At 40.2% G+C, this 23,628-nt stretch overlaps 2 protein-coding genes across 5 annotated transcripts in view; one reads left to right on the top strand and one right to left on the bottom strand.

Annotated features, from left to right (window-relative positions):
* Window positions 1-1,280: 1,280 nt before the first annotated feature.
* LOC125176646 (membrane-spanning 4-domains subfamily A member 14-like) lies at window positions 1,281-22,938 on the bottom strand. Of its 4 annotated transcripts, XM_047878412.1 has the most exons (6): window positions 22,661-22,938; window positions 21,227-21,355; window positions 15,247-15,297; window positions 13,272-13,421; window positions 10,587-10,685; window positions 1,281-3,691 (listed from the first exon to the last, which is right to left on the bottom strand). In XM_047878412.1, exons 1-6 carry the CDS (start codon window positions 22,793-22,795, stop codon window positions 1,469-1,471), a joined length of 2,787 nt encoding a protein of 928 aa, XP_047734368.1. In that variant the 5' UTR covers window positions 22,796-22,938; the 3' UTR covers window positions 1,281-1,468. The 4 variants fall into 4 exon arrangements, with proteins under 4 accessions (XP_047734368.1, XP_047734369.1, XP_047734370.1 ...); XM_047878413.1 differs by lacking the exon at window positions 10,587-10,685; XM_047878414.1 differs by lacking the exon at window positions 22,661-22,938 and having other exon boundaries at window positions 13,342-13,421; window positions 21,227-21,274.
* The window catches only part of LOC125176649 (membrane-spanning 4-domains subfamily A member 4A-like), a 98,700-nt gene continuing 81,805 nt past the window's right edge, over window positions 6,734-23,628 (top strand). Inside the window, exon 1 of the mRNA XM_047878422.1 lies at window positions 6,734-6,927. Within this exon, the coding sequence (XP_047734378.1) occupies window positions 6,908-6,927 (20 nt within the window). The 5' untranslated portion in view covers window positions 6,734-6,907. The remainder of the gene's footprint in view (window positions 6,928-23,628) is intronic.

The raw sequence follows: 23,628 nt of genomic DNA, 5'->3' as shown, positions 1-23,628 counted from the left end.
ACTTCACTCACCTCTAAGTGGAGCGTTTATGTTTTTAAAAAATGACTGAATGCCTTTGAAAAAGACTTGAAAACAAGTTTTTGTGTGGGATTCTTCTGAAGACACAGATATGACCCAGTATGGGGTGACTCACAAGGATGTGAGAGAACTAAAAGAGTGTGAGATTTCAAAAAAGAAGGAGGTTGGAGAGAGATCCCTGGAAATACTTATCTTAGACTTTTTGAAATGGGAAGAAAAATGCAGAAGCCAACAAGCGAGATGAAGAGAAAGGAGGGTTACCAGGTCCAAATGTATCAGAGAAGTTGAAGAGAAAGAGGATTGAAAAAATGTTATTAAGCTTGGAGGATACAGGGTAACTGATGGCTTTTCACCAGAAAATTTGACCATCAAAGGTCAATTTTCTTTGACCATTGAGGATGAAATTAGATGTGTGAGTGTAGTGAGTTAGAAGTGAGTGTAAGCATATGGAGGGGATTAGAAGTTTGCTCAGTGTATCACAGTCTGTCCTACTTTCTGTTTTGACATCTGCATCCCTGCCCTCCCCTGCCTCCTACTTCCCTGTCTCTAAGTACGTTTTGTTCTCTCCCTGTCCACTACTTCTGTACTCATTGCCACATTATACCTCGTTAATAACTGGGCAAACTTAGAGTATATATCCTCCACGTAGATTTGCAGAGCAGGGAGTAAAGTGGGTGATTGGAATTGGCAAAGCAGGGGAGTGGTGGGATTGATTTTTATTTCCCACAGACTCTTTTGGTTCTTGCACCTTTTGAGAGCCTACACATACTTCTTTCTGGTTGACTTACTGAGCCCCTGTAATACACAGAGTGAGAGGCGAGGAATATTAGCGCCATAGAAAAGCAGGTCCATTAAGTATTAAGGTGTAAAACAGAAATAGACTCATAGAGAAGAAACCGGTGGTTGAGGTGGGTGGTGTGAGAAATAGGTGAAGGGGATTAAGAGGTACAAACTTCTGGTTTTGAGATAAATAAGACGTGGGGGTGAAAAGTACAGCAGAGGGAATATAGTCAATAATATTGTAATAACTTTGCATGGTGATAGGTGGTGACCACACTTGGCTGTGGTGAGCATTTCATAATGTATAGAATTGTCAGATCACTATGATGTACACATGCAGCCAGTATTGTACGTCAACTATACTTCAGTAAAAATGTATTAAGCTGTAAAATGAGTTGGCGATCATAAGTTGAAAGACTAACACCAACAACAAAGTTTAAATGTGAGTTACTCCTTCAAACCCAGAAAATTCTACTATGGTGTTAATGTTTGTTGTCATTTTATTTTAGTTAAGGGCAAATCCTTTGAGTGTTTTGCAGGCCCTTTGTTTTCTGGTGAGTGAATAGGTAGCAACCAGACTTGAGAACATAGGTTGGAGGAGACTATATTGTTTTTCCTTATTTCGGTTGCATGCTTGGGAGCATTGTGGCATTTGGGTAGATTTTCCATGTTAGTCAGAGTCCTCAGATTGCTGTTGGTCTTTTGGGGAACATGAGGTAGAAGTTAAAGTCATATCATCTTGGTATGAAGCTGAGCAAATTGAAATGTTTTTTTGCACATCTTGTTCTGAATTTATATCAGACAGATAGGCCAAATTTGTGTCTTGTACTGAGCTTTGGCAGGAGAAACAACAATCTGGATTTTTGTCTTCTGACTGCTGGTTGTGTAGGTTTTGGTATTTCATGCTTTCTGGTTTGTTGTCTCTTATTTGCACGGTTTCTGTTTGCATACCTTCTTTTTGGATATCTGTGGATTTAAGGTCTTGTTCCTCATCTTGATACTGACTGTCGTTGAATGGAATGCTTTGTAATTGCTGACGTCGAGTTATGACGTGCACATTTTGGGCTTCTTGGTATAGAGCTTTCTGCTTTAGGGACTCTTTCTCTAGTAGATCTTGGGTTTGCCAGGCTTGGGATTCCCACCTCAGGGAATGTGGCATTTCAAGTGCCAATTCTTGTGCTTTCCACTCTTTGTTTCTCCAGCCTTGAATTCTCCGGTCTTGGAATTGTTGGCTTGAAGATTGCCAAGCTTGGTATTCCTGGATTTGGGATTGCCAGTTTTGATGTAGCTGCTTCAGGGATTTCTCCTCTTGGGCCTGCAGGTTTTCAACCTCCTCATACTGGGGTTGTTTCTTGGGGGATGTCTCCATATCAGTCTGTTGAGCTTTATCTTTTCTGTCTTTGGGTTGTTCCTTTGGGGATTTCTCCTCTCGGACTTGCAGATCTTTAGTGTGCTCCTGTTGGGTTTGCTTCTTGGGGGATTTCTCCATATCAGTCTGTTGAGCTTTATCTTGTCTATCTTTGGGCTGTTCCTTTGGGGATTTTTCCTCTTTGTCCTCTTGATATTTACGTTGTCCACTTGGGGATCGCTGCCTTAGGGATTGTTCCTCTAAGACCAGCAGCTGGTCTTTAGTTCGCTGATCTGAGGACTTCTGTCTGGTTTGCTTAACTTGGGTTTGCTTATCTATGGAGTGCCTCTTTGGGGATAGCCAGTCCTTGATGTGCTGGTCTAGGGATTTCTTTCTTGGGGATTGCTGGCCTTGCATTTGCAAGTCCTGGGATTTCTGTTTTGGAGTTTGCCAGCCTTTGTTTTGCCTGTATAAATCATGTGACTTTCGGGATTGCAGGTTTTCATTTTGCCAGTCTAGGGATTGCCACTTTGTGGATTTCCTGCTCTGGAATTCCTCCTGAGATTTCCATTCTTGGGTCAGTAACATGACTTCTGATTGCATGTCTTGGTATGATACACGTGCAAGTTGCTGGTTTCGATGTTGAAGATCTAGGGCTTGCTGATGATCTAGGCGTTGTATATTAGAGGACTGGGCTGCATGAAATGCTGGGGCTGCAAGTAGCATAGATTGTGCTGGCAGAGCTTGTAGTTGGGAATGCAGATCTTGGTAAAGTATGCCTTCAGATGGCGGATTTTGGGATATCATGTCTTGGGATAATATATTTTTAGATGGCATGTCTTGGGCTAATGTGTTCTGGGATGGTGTGTTTTGGGATGGTGCATATTGATATGACATGTCTAGGGCTTGTGTATCTTGGGATGCCATGCTCTGGTATTGTGATTCTTGGGATGATATGTCTTGGTATGGCATGTCTTCTGATGTCAGGCCTTGAGACTGTGTGTCCTGGTACGTTGGGGCTTGAGATGCCAGGACTGGCAGAGCCTGGGGTGGTAACATTTGGAGTTTTTTTATGTAACTGGATGGGAAAACTTGGAGTGGCAAAGCGCGGGACTGCAGAAGTTGGGTTTGATTTTCTGGGCGTTGTGCAATAGCAGATTTTAGGTCTTCATCTTTCAGTTGTGTGGCATATGGGATCTTTTCTGTGGACCCTTCCAGCAATGTGGGAAGCAAAGGTTTCAGCTTAGGTCTTTCCTCATAAACTTGTGAAGGTGGAGAAATACTTTTCTGTTGTTCATCTAGCATAGACACAGAAGATGTGTAGTAAGTTTTACTGCTTCTCCTCCTTGAATGTCTGAAGGCTAAAGGATTTCTTGTGACTCTTAACTTGAAGAAAGTATAGCCTCCAATGAAAACAGGTTGTATGTTTGTTGTTGAATCAGCAGTGGAGGACTGTTCTTGAAGCTCAAATTGTACTGCAGTATTTTCTTCAGGGACAGAGAGTTCACTCTCTTGAGTAACATCCGAAGGCAAGAAAAATACAATCTATAAAACCAAGGGGTATAGAAAACATTAATGGAATAATCACCTTGGATGTTCTTTTCTTCTTGTATTCCCAAATTATTTTTCGCCTCTGCCTTAAGACAGTAGGGAGGACACAACATCTACACAAGGAGTTAGAAAACAAATACCAGTACTAATATTGTCTTTACCATCGACTCACTGGTTTTATCACTATTTATCACTATTACCTCAAATATCGAAAAGGGGAATTTGGTTAAGATTGTCTGAAATATTCTTCCCATACTTAATATTATAAAGCTTCTAAGAAATTTAAAATAATCTTCTCAGCATTCATATATTCAGTTTTATAATGATTTACTGTTCACCTGCTAGGTGAACTAGATACTGGAGATCAAAACTAATTGGATGTGGGCGTTGTCTATAATTATAGACAATTATAGGTATACCAATTATAGGTATATAATTGTTATAGGTATAACAATTATAGGTATAACAATTATAGGTATACCAAGATATAAATAGACAGTAATACAGTTTAGCAAATGTTATTATAGAAATAGGTGCTAAGTGCTTTATGGGAATGTAGAAGTCATGACCTAATTCTGAGGGCCAGGAAATTGCTTCATTGAGGAATGTTTGATCAATGTCTTGATGGGTGGACAGGAATTCCTCGGGCAAAAAGGTAAGATGAAGTAAGATAGGAGTCAAAATGCAGGTAGAAGAGGCAGTGGGTAGAAAAACAAGGCTATGATGCAGCATAGTGTGAAGGCAGATGATAAACAGATATTGTTGGGTGGTATGTTAGCTGCTATAAGTTGAATGTTTGTGTCCCTTCAAACTTCTACGTTGAAACCTAATCTCCAGTGTGATGGTATTTAAAGGTAGAATGTTTGGGAGAGGTATTAGTTCGGGGGTGGGGCCCTCGTAAATGGAATTAGTGCTTTTATAAAAGGGAACCCCAAAGAGCTCCCGTGCCCTTCCCTCCATGTAAGGACACAGTGAGACTACCAGCTATGAACCAGGAAAGAGGTTCTCACCAGACTCTGAATCTACCAGTACCTTGATCTTGGTCTTCCCAGCTTTCAAAACTATGAATAATAAATTGTTGTTGTTTAAGCCACTCTGTCTTTGGTATAGCAGCCCAAATGGACTAAGATAGAAATTGATGCCAGGAAATGGGAGTGCTGCTGTAACAGATGTCTAAAAGTGTGGAAGTATATTTGGAAATGGGTAATGTTTGGAGGCTGGAGGAGGTTTGAGTTCTACATACTAGAAAAAACTTATATTGCTATGAATGAACTATTAAGGGCAATTCTGGTGAGAGCCCAGGAAGAAAAAAAGGAGAGCTGTAGATAAAGCCTTAGTCTTCTTAGAGAATACCTAAGTGATCCTGAACGAGATGTTCGTGGAAATATGGACAATAAAGGTCATCCTGATGAGGTGTCAGACAGAAATGAGAAATATGTTGTTGGAAACCGGAAGAAAGGTGATCTTGGCTATGAAGTTGCAAAGAACATGGCTGAATTGTTTGTGTCCTAATGTTTTGTGGGAGGTAGAACTTGCAATAGTGAAGGAAATGATGGAATTTCATGTAGTAATTATTAATAATGAATGATAAATATTTTATGTAATAATGAAATTTAGCTGAAGCTATTTTTTTTAAGTTTTTCTTTTTTGAGAAAGACACAGAGAACACAAGTGGGGGAGGGGCAGAGAGAATCACAGGCAGGCTCTGTGAGCCTGATATGGGGCTCGAACCCATGAACTATGAGATCATGACCTGAGCCAAAACCAAGAGTCAGATGCTTAACCAACTGAGCCATCCAGGCACCCCTAGCTAAGCTATTCCTAAGAGGTGTTGAAAGTGAAGCTTGAATCCTTCAGATAGCTAGCTAATGGTAAAATATGAGAAGAGAGACATTACTTAAAAATGGAATTGTTAAGCAAAAAGAAGGCAGGACCAAGTCTATCCATTCTGCAAAAAAAAATGAGAACACTAAGAGTATGGCCGTGACTTGTTTGATAAGGAAATCAGTATAGATCAGCCATCTCAACAATAGCCAGAACCTATTCTCCAAGCAATGGAAGAATGACACCAAAGGTGATTCTGAGAGCTTCAGGGGCTGCCATTCCTACCAGGGGCTGACAGTGTAAGAGCCCTGGAAGAAGAATGATTTCAAAGGCTAGGACCATCCCTCTGGTTCAAGCCAAGCCAGAATGCCCCCTCCCAGTGTCTCAGAGGTGGGCACCACCACATGGGCTGCAACCAGCTGAGCCGTGGGAGCGTGACCACCCCCACTGAGGTTTCAGAATCTGCCATGTGACAGAGCACGGGCTTGGGGCCCCACCCCAGCAGAGCCACAGGCATGGGACTCCAGCCTGGAAGAGTCAAAGGGCCCAGGCAGAGAGCTGCTGCAGGGGCAGAGCTCAGGCAGAGAGTTCCTGCGGGGCCTTCCTGCTGAGCCACGTGTGGTTGGAAGCCAGAGCATCCAGCCAAAGGGGGTCACTCTTGAGCCTGAAGGTCTGTTTGTCCTGTTAGGTTTTGGACTTACTTGGAACCTGACCTTTTCCCCCCTTATTTATCCCTTCTGGAATGGGAATGCCTATCCTATGCCCGTCACAACACCGTATTTTGGAAGGTTGGTGTCATAACACATTTGGTTGCATAGGCTCACAGCTAGAGAAGAATTTGCCTCAGGATGGATCTTACATTGAGTCTCACTCCTATCTGATTTAGATGATACTTAGATGAGACTTTGGACTTAGCCTTTGAAGTTCATGCTGAAACAAGATAAAGACTTCTGGTGCTGTTGGGGTGCAAATAATATATTTTTCATGTGAAAGGGCATGAATTTGGGGAACAGGCAGGGATGGAATACTATAGATTGAGTGTGCCCCTTCCAAATTTATAAGTGGAAACTTAATCCACAGCACGAAGGTGTTTGGAGTTGGGGCCTTTGGGAGGCAATTAAATCATGAGGGTGAAGCCTATATGAATGGGATTAGTGCTTTTATAAAAGAAACCCAGAGAGCGCCTTTGTCTTTCCCACCAGGTGAGCACACAGTGAGAAGATGGCATCTGTGAACCATCTGGCATCCACCAGGCCTGAATCTACTGGCCTCTTGATCTTGGACTTCCAGCCACCAGAACTCTGAGGACTTTTTCTTGTTCGAGCCACCCAGGCCATGCTATTTTTGTTATAGCAGCCTGAAGGTACCAAGACACTAGGCCAGGAAATGTGGACCTTCCTTTACAGGTAAATGAGATCTATTGAAGTTTTTTTAAACAACTAAGTGACAGCATCTGATACAACCTTTAGCCAATGCTTCCCAGTCTTTACTTTTTTTTTTTTTTTTGAAAGGGGCTGTCATTACAGCCTCAGTCTGCTGAGTTTTGCCATCCTGTGTCCTTTCTAAGGTCATCCATAGAGTCAGAATAGACTACTTGTTCTGTTTGATGAAGTGATTGTAACTCTGAGTGGTTAAATGACCTAATGATGGTTACCTCTCTGATTGATGGCAGGCCTAAAATAAAATGCCTGCCACATTCTCTTGTATGATCATTGTCATTCCCCACCTTCTAATTTGTTTTCACATCTATATTTTTTCACCATTGGAGGGATATTTATGTGAGGATAAATAGTACTTTAGGGGAGATTTGTGCATTCTCACTTACCCTAAAACTTTCGTTTCATTTGAATTGTAATTTTTTTTTATTTGTTAAAAGAAAGATTTGGAGGCATGAATTGGAATTTCTTTAACTTTATTCAAGATTTTAAGTGTATGATTTTAAATGTACTCCTCTCTAATGGTAACAGTGATTGCCAGGTGCTGGACAGACTTCCAAAGTCATCTCAAGTAATTATTATGACATTCATATGAGGTTATTTTCCTTGTTTTATAACTGAGAGAGCTGAGATTCAGAGATGTTAAGTAACCTGACCAGTGTCACAAAACTATTAACTGGTGAGGCTAGGAGTCATACACTGCAGTTGAATTCTAGGTCCTGCACTTTTCTCTCTCCTCTCCTCTCCTCTCCTCTCCTCTTCTCTCCTCTCCTCTTCTCCTCTCCCCTCCCCTCCCCTCCCCTCCCCTCTCATCTCTGATATATGCTTTATAATAACCACTTCAGTTACACCTTACTCTAGGGTGGCTATTACTGAAGACTATATAAAATAATGTTTCGGGCATGGTGGTTTGCACAGAGAAGTTGTTTGATAAATAACTCTTTCCTCTTCTTGGGATCAGGGTGCATATTACATAACATCTTTGCATTCTCTTTGTACTTTTCACATTGCCATGCCACTAAAAAATAACCCTTTCATGGGGGTGCCTGGCTGGCTCAGTTGGTTAAGCATCCGACTCTTGATTTCAGCTCAGGTTATGATCGTACATTTTGTGGTCTCACGAAATGTGAATCATCAGTAGATAATGGAAAGTAGATGTAGAGCCATAAACCAGAAGGTATGAGGGGCTGGAAGGAGGAGGAAAGGGGGAGTTATGTTTTATGGCGCAGTTTATATGGGGATGATGAAAGAGTTTTGGACATAGATAGTGCTGATGGTTACACATCATTATGAATTAATTTAATGCCATTGAATTGTATACTTGTAAGTCGCTAAAATGATAAATAGTATATTATGTATATTTTGCCACTAAAAAAGGATTACTACCTGAAAGCTACAGAAATGAAGACAGCATGGAATATGTGAAAGGATCGACATGCAGATCAGTGGGACACAATAGAGCATCTAAAAAGACCTCGTATAAATATGAGGTCATATGAGACCTCATATAAATATAAATATTTATGTGAGGTCAATTGATTTTCAACCAAGGTGCCAAGGTGATGGGGGAAGACATTGCATTTTTGACAAATAACGTTGGCATAGCTATATATCTCCATGGCAGGGGTGCGTGAACTTCTCACCTCAGAGCTATATAATGTGTAAAAGTTAACTTGCCATCTGTTAAAGATCTAAACACAAAAGCTAAAGCTATAAAATTTCCACAAGAAAATAGAGAAAAAAAATCCTTACAGTCTTGTAGGCAAAGCCTTGTTGGGACACAAAAAGGACTAACCATAAAAGAAAATAAATCACAAGTTGTTATGTGAAAGAAGCTATTAAGAAAATGAAAAGGCAAGCCAAGGCTGGGAAGAATAGTAGCAATACATATATCTCAAAAGAGGACTTGTGTTAAGAATCATTTAAGCTCTTGTAATTCAATAAGGCAATGCAATAAAAGTTGGCTAACAATTTAAAGAGACACATCTCAAAAAAAAAAAAAAGAGGACAATAAACACATAGAATCTCATCATCATTTGCCATCAGGGAAATGCAAATTAAAACTACAATGAAATTCTATGACATACACACTAGAATAACAAAATTATTAATACAACTGGCAATTCCAAGTGTTGCTGGTTATAGAGAGCAGCCATACCTCTCATATTACTTATAAGAATGCAAAGTGATACAGCCATTTTGGAGAACCATTTGATATTTTCTTACAAAGTTAAGCATCCATTTTCCATCCCATCTAGCAACCAGGTCATGGATTTGAGAAATGCAAAAGAGAAATGACACCATATGTCTACCCAAAGATGTGAACTCAAATGTTCATTGCAACCACATGCCCATCAGGAAGTCACGGATAAGCAAATTGTGGTGTGCCCTCACATAAAAGGAACAAAGTATTGATACATGAGACAGCATGGATGAATCTCATGAATATGCTGCTTAGTGAAAGAAGGCTAGACACAAAATGTACTTATTTATGATCCACATATGTGAAGTTTGAAAAAATAAAAACTAATCGAGGTGATGGAGATACTGATTGCAAAGAGGTTCCAGAGACTCCTTCGGGGTGATAGGAATTCACTATATCTTGATTATAATGGTAGCTAAACAGGGGTGTACAATTTGTCAAAACCCCTTGAATTACATACATTTAAAATGGGTGCATTTTATTGTTAGTAAATTATACTTCTACAAAGTTGATGTAAAAGAAAAGTGGGGGAAAAAACCCCACTTAACACGGGTCCTGCAATTGTTTTTTGGGATTTAGAGAGCAGGCTCAGGAACCACATTATTTAAAAAAAATTTTTTTTAATGATCACTTATTTTTGAGAGAGAGAGAGAGACAGACAGACTGACAGAGAAAGGTGGCACGAGCAGGGGGAGGGGCAGGGAGAGGGAGACACAGAATCTGAAGCAGGCTTCAGGCTCTGAGCCATTAGCACAGAGCCCAATGCAAGTCTTGAACCCACAAACCGTGAGATCATGACCCGAGCTGAAGTCGGAGACTCAACCGACTGAGCCACCCAGGCATCCCTGGAACCACATTATTTGAGTCAGAATCCTGATGTTCTGTGAACCTGGAGAGGTTACTCTTTGTGTTTTAGTTTTTCATATGTAAAGGAAGGGAGTCTTGATGGTTTTGTTAGGATTAAGTTCGTGCTAAGTGATTATAACAGTGACTGACAGAGTAAACATTTAGTAAGTGTAAGCTGTAACAATTATAAATAACAGGAGTATGGCTCTTAAATATTTTTCTTCTCTGCCTCTCCTCTGGTGAGGGGATTGACTCACACAGCCTTGTGGCCCAGGGAGAAGCTCTCCGTGTCACAGTAATATAGGTTCCCATTAAGTCTGTTTCTCTTCATATACTCTGGCAGGGAGAGAAGGAGCTATGTCTGAACAGAGATGACTGGACAGCAAAGAGGGCAGGATGGCTGCCTCAGAGGGTGGAGTGAGCCAGCCATCGCTGTTAGTTAAGCTTGTCTCTCCTTGACCTGCCTCACCTGAGAAGTTGTAGTTCAACATCTGAGAATACTGCTCTGCCCACTAATAGGCTGGGGGTCACCGTGCAGTGTCCCCACAGGAACCCATTCTTGCAGTAATATCCAACGCACCTCATCGGAGGTTGTCCAGCACTTGCTTCTGAAGGAGGAGATAGTCACAGAGATGCCGAGCTCTACTATGCTGATGACCAGTAAGACTGACAAAATTCCCTGCAAATAGTGAGGATAAATATATGGCATTTGGAATGAAAGCTGTATCATTTTAAAGGTAAAAGCCAAGGACTATTTACATCGTATGACCAAGTAAGGAAGGGAAACCCCATATTTTAGATGCCCCCACAGCCATCAGTGACTGAACAATTTTCATCTTATGTCTTTTTGACAAGCAGAGATAACAAACCCTAATGCCTGTAGGGGCCAGGCAACCATCCCAAATAAGTGAAATGGAAGGGGAGACAGTAGAGAATAAAGATATTCCTAGAATGTGTCCATTTCCCAGTTCTGAGCAATAGTTACCGTGTGGGAACAAGGACCCCATGAGGTCTTTCTTCTTTCCTAAGGAAGCTGGATATACAGATTTTTAATGTGAAAATCTCCAGCTTTTCCTTCACTTGTGGGAAGCAAATAGAGCCTATCTGCAGGCTGGATGCAGCTCACAGACTGCTGTTTTGCACACTCTGCTTCAAGGTAATAGTTAGATGAAGAAGCAGCATGTGAAATAGCATGGTGTCCCAAAGCTTAGACTGTGAAGACTGAAAGAGCTGGGTGCAGTCGGGCCAAACTTAACTTGGTCGCGTGACTGTGTCTCTAATTCTTGGTTTCCCTGTAACCCATTCAGAAGCCTGGATTTCCCCCCATTTGTTGGTAAAACTGAAATATATGAAGTGCCTACTGTAAATTTGCTGTTGAACAAGACAGACCTGCTCCTGGTCATTGTGGGATTTGCATTAAATAAGGGGGGCAAAGAGTGACAAGTAATTAGACAGTTATTTTTAACTACGTTGCATTACCTGCCATGAAAAAGTATTGGGAGCCATGCACTACTATAATGGGAGATCTGAACAGGTCAGCCCTGGGAAGGGTAGAAGCGGGATCAGGATGGACCTCCTTAATGAAGTGAAATTTAAACCGAGGTTAAAGAATGAGGGGGAATTTTAATTGGGTAGGTGGAAGAGGGTAGGCACTGGGCTGGGGAACATTGGAAGCAGGGGAAAGCTCGTCTTATGGTCCTGGGACAGTAGGTATTTAACACATTAAGGAATTTGGGGAAGTGCCAGAAGTGTGGAGTGGGAAGGGTAATGACGCGGAATAATGTTGGAAAGGTAGGCAAGGTAGGTGTTACAGGGTCTTGTAAGCCTTTTAAGATTTGGGTCTTAATTCTGTATTTCACAAGAAGCCCTTTAGTAATGTGCTCAGATCTGCATTTTTAAATGATGACTCCTGACTCTGGCCACAGTGTAGACAAGTAGATTTTTCTTTGAGACAGAAGATATCCATTCAGGAGACGTCTAGAGCCCACTGTTCTGGCTTGTGTGTGTTTTAAAGCTTATTTGTGATGTTTGAATTACACTAAGGAATTGTGGAGTTGTATACACATGAGGTCTTGGAACGGATTGTTCATGATTCTGCATGTAGGCACTAATCCTGCAAAATCCCTAACTGTGCAGAGCTGAAAGTAGACAGCAGAGTTTTATAAATCTGGAGATTTAACCCTTTTGGTACACGGTTTCTCCCTGATTCATACCAACATAATGAACAGTAGTGGTCTCCTGTCCACTAGAAAAAAGAGTAAGGAATTATAATATATTGTATTCTTGGCCCAATTAGGACAGGATTGTGTTCCTTACGTAGTGTTCTGGCTTTCCTTAGTAAGTTTTTTTTTGAGTCTGATTCTGGAGTTGACCTCAGAATATATGGGATTGTTCTTAGGCTCGCTTTTACAGGTGATTATGAAGATTAAAAAGATCTCATATGCAGTGACTGGTACTTCTTTTCTCTTTCCTCTTCATTTGGGGATACAATTTCCCATGATTCTATTTCATTTCAATCCAAAAGGTCAAGTCTCACTAACATCCTGGGACCAAAGCCTTCAAGATGTGGCTGATGGAAATAGAATGAAAGCCTAGTATGTACTTGGGGAAGTAAAGGGAGAGGCCTCTGGGAATCACTGACATGCATAAAAATAATGTCACTGAATACTTACTAGATAAATATTGAAAATTACACCTACAGTCGCATTTCCTGGCAAAGATACATCTCATCTGCTGTAGTGAGTAACATTGCTACATTTAGGTAAAATAGTTTATGTTCTAAAATTATTAGAATACATATTAAGTGGCTTAAACACCTTCTCCCACTGTATTTTGTTTTTAGTATTAGTCGAGTAAACTCTTTAGATCATTTTGTTCCTCTTTAATTCTAGAAAGGTAAAATTTAATCTGATCTATGTCCGTACTAATAGTAATAGCCAAAACCTATTTGACTGTTTACACTGTGCCAGGCAGTGTTCTAATTTAAGTAACCCTCAGAACAGCCCAATGAGGGAGATATTCTTATTATCTTCATTTTCCACACAAAGAAAACTGGGGCTTAGGCAAGTTACAATATTAGGCCAAGGTCACAAGTGTGTAAGTCACACAAGCAGGGTTCAGATCCTGAATCACAGTGTCTTCTCAAGAGTCTGTTCAAATGCTGACTCGACTTCCATTATTAGAATCAAAATTAATGACTTGATGCATCGTGAACATAGCTCAGATAAGATCGTACAGAGTCACCGTATGGAGTAGGACCACTTACATTGAACAGGTTTCTACCTATAACACATATTCCTTCGAGGGAAGGCATCTGGCAGTACTTGTGCTGGTACCTGTAGCTGATAATGGTTAGAGTAATCCCAGCCACCGCAACCAAGGAACTGATGACATTCATGGCTGTGACACCTTGTCCCTAGAAAATAGGTTTTAAAATAATATTAAATAAAAACCAAACCAAATAAAAAATTTCTTGTAAGAGGTGCCTGGGTGGCTCAGCTGGCTTAACATCCAACTCTTGATTTCTGCTCAGGTCCATGATTCCAAGGTCATGGCATTGAGCCCCTCACTGGGCTCTGTGCTGAGCATAGAACCTGCTTAAAGATTATCTCTCTGTCTCTCGGTCTCTCTCTCTCTCTGTCTCTCTCTGTCTCTCCCCCCCACTCCGCCCCCTCCCCTGCTTGCACTCTCTCTCTCTCTCTCTAACAAAATAAAAAAATAATTAAAAAAAAACATGTGCTTAAAAAAAAATTTTTAAAAATTCCTTGTAAGAAATTCTTAGTGCATTTGTCTTTCCAAATACGCCTCAAGGATGAACTGTTCCATCAGGTCAGTATACTTAAAAGGCAAGACAACTCAAATTCTGATTCATCAAAGTCAGAAGACAAACTACGTTTTAGAATGGGCCAGGAAGCCACGAAAGGGAATGGGTAGAGAAGGAGTGCTGTATGGTTAATGCTAAAGAAGACATTCATTTTATCCTAATGCACCATCTTTCATAATCTACAAGTAAAATGGTGTGTTAGAAGATATCTTGGCCTTATAATCAGACCTAATTTTGAGTCCTAGTGAACTAGGACCTTGCACAAGGTAACTAATCTCTGGGAAGCTCAATTTCTACCTCGAGAAATGAGAATAATGTCACCTAATTTTAGGGCAGTATCCATTTATTTATTTATTTTAATAAATGTTTACTGTACCCCAACTATGTGTCCAGCACTGAATTAGGCCCCTGGGACACAAAAATAAACACAGTAGATGAGGTCCTGACTTCCTGTGGCTTATATTCATTCCCCCAGAGGATTGAAACGATAACCAACCAAATCACTAACATATTTACAGATTGCTACAAATTTGGACTGGGGTTTAATGATTTCCTTTCTTGATTTCAGTGTCCCAACATGGAAGGTATTAAAAGTCCAGATTGCCCTACCAAATTCCCTTTACTCACTCCATATACATATATATATATATATATATATATATATATATATATATATATATATATTCCTACTCACTCCATATATATATGTTCCTTTATAACTTGAATATATATATTCAAGGCATCCTGCCTGCCTCTGTCTATGTAGCTCTCAGTGAGTCAGGGTTAGGTCTGCCTATCCTTAGTTTTTTCCTCAGCTCTTAAGAGAACCAATACAGAGAAAAGAACAGCATTGGGTCATTATCTGTAGTGTCTGTACCTATTTCTATGGGTGGAGAAAGATGGGGCTTTCCCATAGTTCCCCCAGAACTTTCCTATAGTCTGTAGCTATTCTTAGAGGGAAGTGGCAGAGGACCATAAAAAACAGTGTTAGAATGGCTTTAAGAGAAGGCTCACATATCCATAGCCTTAAAAAAAACACGAGTCATTGGAAGGTAGTACAGACTTTTAAGTGTCTTTTCTATGTAATATCTTATTAAATTCTCAATAACCTTTTGAAGAAGGTACTTTTCCCTTCAAGTTGATACAGCAATGAGTGATAGCCTTGATTCTATCCCAGAATGATCTGCTATCAATGTCAGACTCTTTCTTTCAGACCCTGGGCAGGTCCCCAAGAAAAACTTCTGTTGGTGGGGGTGAGAGCTAATGGTGACGTTAGTAGGTAGGGATGACCTGAACTGCAAATTTGATGTCTAAAGATTTTCTTGGGAGATCCTTTGTTTTAAAGGCTTTATATAGTAAGATGATGCAAAGCAAGCAGAAGGTTTTAAACTACATAGAAGTCATGAAAGTAACTTACCATACATTTTTTCTTCTCATTGATTCCTGTGATGTATCCCGTAATAACAAACTATTAAGAAGAAAAGAGATAAAAGTTAACAGGTAGTGTGTTTGACTCTCTTACAGTATAAATTCCTTCAGAGACTATATTGTAATCTCTATGTCTGTGAATCTCCCCAACTATATGGTCTTTCCCCCTGAGCATCAGGGAGGAAGGAGGGCAGGCACTGATGTAAGAAGAAATACCGTGTTGGATATGCCCAGCACTGAACAACACCCCTTTGCCAGGGTCAGTTGGGAGAGGCAGGCCCTTCTTTAAGGTCCACAAAATACCACCCAGATGTTTGGCCCAGCTGGGCTCTACACAGAAAGGTAATCCTGGACTCTGGGCCTGGAAGAGGGAATGGTGAGCTGTGTCTGCTTTCAGCAGATGGAGGAAGACGTTCAGGGCAGAACTCTCTAACGGCTGATATCAGGGCTGGAATCTAGTATAGTTATCTCAGCCACTTCTTGTATCTGGAACATAGAGTCTTGTACAACCCAAGGAAAACAGAGAACTCTGTCACCCAAAGTGGAGCCCCTTACTCATTTGAATATTCTGGGAATGAGAACTTCTGTCGGAATTGGTGTTGGACCTTGAGGACATCTGGGTCTCAGTGTTCGGGACCTCAAGGTGACACACGGAGATCAGAAAGTTACCTTTGATTCCTCCCTCCACTTCACTGCCCACAACAGATCACCACTGGATCAGTTCTACCTCCAAAGCGCTCTCAAAGCTTCCCATCTCTTTCTGTCTCCACTGCGGCCCATCTAGGTCAGGGAATCCCCTGGATTCTTGCAGCCTCCTTTCAACTGATTGTCCCAGGTTTGTTGTTACCATCCTTGAATTTGTTTACAGCTCAGAAAACCCAATGATGTTTTAAAGATAACAAGTCTTCAAATGTCACTCTCCTGTTTAAAGATTATCAGTGGGTTCCCCTTGCTCTCATATTAGAGTGGCCACATTCTTAATATGACCACAAGGGCTGGCACAACCTGGTTCCATCCTACAGTTTTGGCCTCATTTTGTGCCAGTGCCATAGACTCATTGGTCTTCTTTCTGTTGTTCTTTCCCATATCATGCCTCTCACTCATGCTTTGCCTTTGCCAGGGGAGGCTTTCCTTGCACTTCACCCAGTGAACACCTATGTGCAAAGCACTTTGCTGACCTTGATGCCAGGTGAATGCCCCATTAAATCATCACAGGACATCTGGAACTTGTCTCTTAGAGTACTTAGTGCAAGTGAAATAACGTATCTGTGGAGTCAATTTTACTTTTCCACTTCCAGCTTCCCTGTCATATGGCAAACCCCATCTGTTTCTAAGAGGAGCAATTCACCACCTCCCTAAGAGGGCCTTGTTTGCCTCTCAGCACCTACAACACTGCCAAAGATAGACTATGTGCTCAGTAAATATCTTCTCAGTGAAGAGTGGAGTTTTAAAGAGCAGCATGCCAGAACCTCACTAGAATCCATCGGTGCAGGTCACACTGAGTCACACTGGGGAAATTTTGTTGTGAAATAAGGAGGTGGGGAGTTGGTCTTTTTGTTTCTCTACAGTGTGGCATGTGTAGTTTGAAGATTATAGTTCATATTACAGTATTTCTATTTGGAAAATGAAAATACTACTAGTTGGGTTTGACCTGGAGACTATAGAAAAAGCATGGAATATTTATGTTTGTCAAAAGAGCAGGTTTTTAATAAAGACAATAGTCTCATTTAATTATTTAAGGAATTATTATTTAATTCCTTTGTTCATTGAGTTATGTCTACTATGCAGCATGGTTCTAGCTTCTGAGAATGTAACAGAAACTAAAATAGATAATACTTTTGCCGTCTTGGGAGGGTATGTTCTAGTGAGGAAAGCTGTGTTGAGTGTACCCTTAAATATTGTGGCACAAGATTAGGAACCAGAGCTGTTGGGATTGAATGGAACTAGCAGTACACTAAGAATTATAATTATGGCTCTATAAATAACTAGATGAGTGACACTCATAAAATTGTCTCTGGGAATAATAAGGGGATTAAACAACAATAGTCATCTTTAAAATTCTCCTTAAGCTATGAGAGTATATGATTCTATGAGTGCTAGCTAGATATGTTTACATTATTATCTGTTCTTGAGATTAAACAACATGGTACTAAACAACTAATGGGTCAATGAAGCAGTCAAAGAATAAGCTTTTAAAAATCCACGGAGACAAATAAAAATGAAAATACAGTGGTCCAAAATCTTTGGGATGCAGTGAAAGCAGTTCTAAGAGGGAAATATATGGTGATACAGGCCTACGTCAAGAAGCAAGGAAAAGCTCAAATAAATAATCTAACTTAACTTTACACCTAAAGGAACTAGAAAAAGAAAACAAAGTCCAAGGTGAGTAGAGAAGTAAATAATAAAGATCAGAGCAGAAATAAATGACATAGAGACTAAAAAACACAATAGGAAAAATCAGTGAAACCAAGAGCTGGTTCTTGGAAAAGATAAACAACATTGCTAAACCTTTAGCCAGACTCATCAAGAAAAAAAGGGGAAGGATACAAATAAATAAAATCAGAATTGAGAGAGGAGAAGTAACAACTAACACCACAGAAATACAAAGGATTATAAGAGAATACCATGAAAAACTATACACCAAGAAATTGGACAACCTAGAAGAAATGGGTAGATTCCTAAAAGCACACAATCTTCCAAATCAGAATCAGGAAGAAATGGAAAATCTGAACAGGCTGATTAACAGTAATGAAATTGAGTCAGTAATATTAATAATAATAATTTAAAAAAGTGAAAGTCCAGGACCAGATGGATTCACAGGTGAATTCTACCAAACATTTAAAGAAGAGTTAGTATTTCTTTTTCTCAAACTATTCCAAAGAATAGAAGAGGAAAGAAAGCTTCCAAATACATTTGATGAGGACAGAATTACCTTGATACCAAAGCCAAAGACACCAAAAAAAAAGGAAGACTACAGGCCAATATCCCTGAGGAATATAGATTCAAAAATCCTCAATAAAAAAGGTGCCTGGGTGGCTCAGTCAGTTGAGCATCCAACTCTTGTCTTCAGCTCAAGTCATGCTCTTATGGTTTGTGAGTTCAAGTCCCATGTTGGGCTCTGCACTGACAGTGTGGAGCCTGCTTGGGATTCTCTCTCTTTCCCTCTGTCTCTCTCTGCCCCTCCTCCATTCTCTCTCCCTCTCTCTCTCTCTCTCAAAATAAATAAATAAATAAATAAATAAACTCTAAAAAATTATTTTAAAAATCCTCAACAAAATATTAGTAAGCCACATTCAATAATACAGTGAAAGGATCATCCACTATGATCAAGTGAGATTTACTACAGGGATGCAAGGATCGTTCAATATTTGCAAATCAATCAACATGATACACCACATCAACAAAATGAAGGATAAAAATTATATGATTATCTCAATAGATGCAGAAAAAGCATTTGAAAAAATTCAGTACCCATTCATGATAAAAACACTCAACAAAGTGGGTTTAGAGGAACATACCTCAACATAATCAAGGCCATGTAAGAAAAACCCATAGCTAACATCGTACTCAGTGGTGAAAAACTGAGAGCTTTTCTGCTACAATCAGGAACAAGACAAGTATGTCTACTCTCTCCACTTTTATTCAACATAATATTGGAGGTCCTAGTCAGAGCAATCAGGTAAGAAAAAGCAATAAGAGGCATCCGTATTGGTAAAGAAGAAGTTAAATTTTCACTATTTGCAGATGACCTGATACTACATGTAGAAAATATTAAAGACTCCACCAACTCCACCAAAAACAAAAAACAAAAACAAAACAAAACAAAAACAACCAGAAGTAATACATGAATTCAGTAAAGTTTCAGGATACAAAATTAATACCCCCAAATCAGCAGTGTTTTTATACACTAATAACAGTGCCCAAAGCCATCTACAGATTCAATGCAATCCCTATCAAAATACCAATGGCATTTTTCACAGAACCAGAACAAATAATACTAAAGCACTAAATTTGTGTGGAATCACAAAAGACCCTGAATAACCAAAGCATCTTAAGAAAGAAAAACAAAGCTGGAGGTATCACAATTTCAGATTTGAAGATACACTATAAAGGTATAGTAATCAAAACAGTATGGCACTGGCACAAAAGTGGACACATAGCTCAATAGAACAGAATGGAGACCCCAGAAATAAATCCATAATTATATGGTCAATTAATCTGTGATAAAGGAGATAAGAATATACAGTGGGAAAAAGACAGTCTCTTCAATGAATGATGCTGGGAAAACTGGATAGCTATATGTAAAAAAAAGAATGAATGAAACTGGACTACTATCTCTAACACCATACACAAAAATAAACTTAAAATGTATTAAATATCTAAATGTGAGACCTGAAACCATAAAAATCCTAGAAGAGAGCATAGGCAGTAATTTCTTTCACATCAGCCATAGAAACATTTTTCTGGACATGTGTCCTAAGGCAAGGGAAACAAAAGCAAAAATAAATTAGTGGGATTGCATCAAAATAAAAGCTTTTGCACAGTGAAGGAAACCATCAACAAAAATTTAAGAGACAACCTTCTGGATAGGAGAAGGCATTTGTAAATGATATATCCAATGAGGTGTTAATAACTGAAATATATAAAGAACTTCTACAACTCAACACCAAATAAAGCAAACAATATGATTTAAAAATGGGCAAAGGACTTGAATAGACATTTTCCCAAAGAAGACATATACATGGTCAATAGACACATGAAAAGATACTCAACGTTACTAATCACCAGGGAAATCAAAACCACAATGCGATATAACCTTACACCTGTTAAAATGACTAAAATAAAAGAAGACAAGAAATAACAAGTGTTGACAAGGATGTGGAGAAAAAGGAATGCTTGTACACTGTTGGTGGGGATGTAAATTGGTATAGCTACTGTGAAAAATAGTATGGAGTTTCTTCAAAAAAGTATAAAGAGAAACACCATATGATCCAGCAATTCCACAACTGGTTATTTACTGAAAGAAAACAAAAACACTAATTCAAAAAGATAAATGCACCCCTGTGTTTATTGCAGCATTATTTGCAATAGCCAAGATATGAAAGTAACCTAAGTGTCCATCAATAGACAAAAAGAAAAGGAAGACGCAGTATATATACAATGGAATATTACACAACTATAAAAAAAGATGAGATTGTGCTATTTGAGACAGTGTGGATGGAACTAGAAGATATTATGCTTAGTGAAATAAGTCACACTGAAAAAGACAGATACCATATGATTTCACCTATATGTGGAATCTGAAAAAAAAAAAAAAGGAATAAGCAAAACAAAAAAGAGATCCAGACCCATAAATACAGAGAACATACTGACAGTTGCCAGAGGGGAGGAGTAGGGGGAATGGAGAAATGGGTTAAGAGAAGAGGGACATACAGGCTTCCAGTTGGGGAATGAATAAATCAGAGGAATAAAAGGCACAGCATAAGGCATTCAGTCAGTGACACTGTAATAGTGTTGTATGTTGACAAATGCTAGCTACACTTGGGTGAGCACAGCATCATGTATAAACTTGTCAAATCACTATATCGTACACCTGAAACTAATGGAACATTTTTTGCTGGCTATACTCAAATAAAGATTGTCTACTCTCAACCTCCGTTTCCATATTTGCAAAAGAGAAAGTAGGATATTTACCCATCTGATCTCCCAGGTTGGTAGTAAGGAGCAGATGACTTACTCTACACACAGGGCTCTGGAAACTTTTAAACACTGTACGCCTAAGAGCAGTTATTACTGTGATGATGGTAGATGCAATGACCAAATGGAGTTGCTTCTCTTGCCACACAAGGGACTATCTGGTCTCCTTGGGGACCATATTCATGGGATTCTTCACCCTGGGACCTGACTTGACGCAGTTCAAACCAGTCTTGATAGTAATTTCGCAAAAGCTCCTAACTGGTAGTACTCACAATAAATGCTCCCCAGAATGGATATCCCGTGAGGAAAACGAGGGGAAATCTCTGGGAGAAATGGAAGTAATTGAATGCAAATATGGTTCCAACACCCGCAATGATCAGAGCAAGCAGGATCTGGAGAGCCTGGGAGGAGAGAAATGGGTACATGAGGTCACTGGTGCCCCAGCCTCTTGGGTCTCTCCCGGGCCCCTGGGACATCCCACTATGCTTATGTCACGCCTCCCTCGACACGAATGCCTTTCTCTTCCGTTCGCCCACTGCCCTCAGAGCTTCAGAAAGTCTGGTGTCTCTTTCTTCTTCTCACTTACCTGGGTCCTACAGGTTCACATCTTTCACTTTCACCCTTCACTGCTTATTATACCCCCTGTATTACTAGTTTACCTTGCGCCGGACAGATAGGAGTACATGTTTCCATATCCAGTCTGTGCTTTTGGAATTACGGCTCAGCCCCGTCCTCTAAAATCTGTGAAGTTTGCTGATCTAGAGTGGAGGGGCTGGGGTGAGGTTTATGTCTCGTCTGCTCTTCCGGCAAGGGCCTGTCCAGAGGTGAGAGTAACCCAGTGGGCTCACGGGCCTGTGAGCAATCTGCACCATTGGTGGTCTGGCAGGGCTGGTGGCTCTTCTCAGGATACAGCTTCTCCTCCAGCATTCTGGGTTTTTCCCCCAGCCCACACCTCTGTGGCACCACCCAAAGTGGTACTTTTACTCTTGTACTAAAGATAGAGGCTGTATACATAGCCCTCCCCTCGGTACATGCATGACTGAAAAATGTTTTGTCTGTATGTCTACATTGTGGCTCACGGTGAAGCTTTGGAGAGAGTTTTCAAAGAACCCCCAACGCCTGGAACAGCACAAAGGGGAAGTTTAACCTCTCCTCACATGGCTTTTAGCTCCAAGGGACATGCCACCACGCCCTGAGGTCACCTCCTCAATAAAACATTTGGGGAAATTATACCAGTTTCCTGCCTTTCTCTCTGCCAGGATTCAAAGAACAGTATTAACTCCACATGAAACAGCCCTAGGATTTCCTCAGGGTTAGGGAAGTTATTAATTGCAGGGTTAAATGAGCCCCCCCCAAGAAACATTTCTAAGACATGTTCATAAATAAGACATTTCTAAGGCACTCTGCGTGCATTTCTAAACAGAATTTTTATTTCTCTTGTTCATCAAAATCTAGGAAAATGGTATTATTGGATACATATTGGCTCTTCTGTTAAAGATCTGCTTATTTGTACAAGCAAATAACTTAGGGGTTTTTATGATTAATGAAGAAGGAAACATTGTAGGCAAAACGTGAGGGAAAAGAAGGGGGATCAAGTCCCTTCCTGAAAAGGAATCAAGTCCCTTCCTGTGTCTATTCAGACACACCTGGAAAAATAGCTTCTTTTCTCCCTTCCGAGGAAAACCCGTGGACAGGAGAGCACTTACCCCCAAGACTTTTGGCTCTCCCTTCAGGAAATCCAGCAGAGAGCTCTGAGGCTCATAGGGAAGGGCAGTCAGTACTGTTTCATTTGGTTGTATCATGATGTGGGATGATCTTTCGTCCTCAGATGAAGACTCCATGATTCAATGGCAGAGCTCTATTAGAAGAGTAAGTGATTGAAAAGCACAGCTAGAGTCATGGTCTTCCATTAGCCTCCCATGGAGTCCTTAGCAATGAGCCTTAGCAGTTGCCCTACTCACTCCTACCACCACAGAATCACAGTCATTGAGTCATAGAGTCTTAGAATTCTAGAGCACATCCAGCCCCTGGGATCCACTTGGCCAGAAGACCTACTTTCTTGTCAGTTTGTGTATAAACAGGTGGCAAACACACACACAAAAATAGATGGTGTACGTGAAAACAAATCCCAGTACCTATGCTCATGAGATATAAAGGAACTAAAACTTACGGAATGTCTATTCTGTTCTAGATTCTGTAGATAGTGTTTTGTTTTGGTATCTGTTAACGTTTAGTCTTTTAACAGTTCTATAGTGCTGAAACTGAGGTACAGAAGATTACATTGCCCAAAGTAACATACTAATGGGTAGGGAAAGGAGCCAGACTCCACTTGTCTGACTCTAAAATTTGTGTTTTTTCCACCCTCTTCCGAAAGGCCTAAAGCTCATCCTACTCAAGGCCTTTCTGGTTTAAACAATACAAGTATGATGAAAGGAACATAAAGTGCCTTTTGGAATTTTGCTTTTCATGTTTAATTCTTTGTAGTCCTGTATTTGTTATAATTTTAAGTATTAAACCATAAAGGCGAATGGTTTCACAAACTCAAAAACCATGTATGTACAAATGTCATCTTGAGTATTTCCTAGTTGGTGGCAACCATGGCCAGCAGGGTCTCTCAGCCTCGGCACTGCTGGCATTTGGGGCCTGATAATTCTTGGTTGTGGTGACCTGTCCT

The sequence above is a fragment of the Prionailurus viverrinus genome, chromosome D1, assembly GCF_022837055.1.
Source record: "Prionailurus viverrinus isolate Anna chromosome D1, UM_Priviv_1.0, whole genome shotgun sequence".
In the NCBI taxonomy this organism is placed as follows: Eukaryota; Metazoa; Chordata; class Mammalia; order Carnivora; family Felidae; genus Prionailurus; species Prionailurus viverrinus.
Note: the sequence above shows the minus strand (reverse complement) of the source record. Positions and strands in the feature narration are given on the sequence as shown.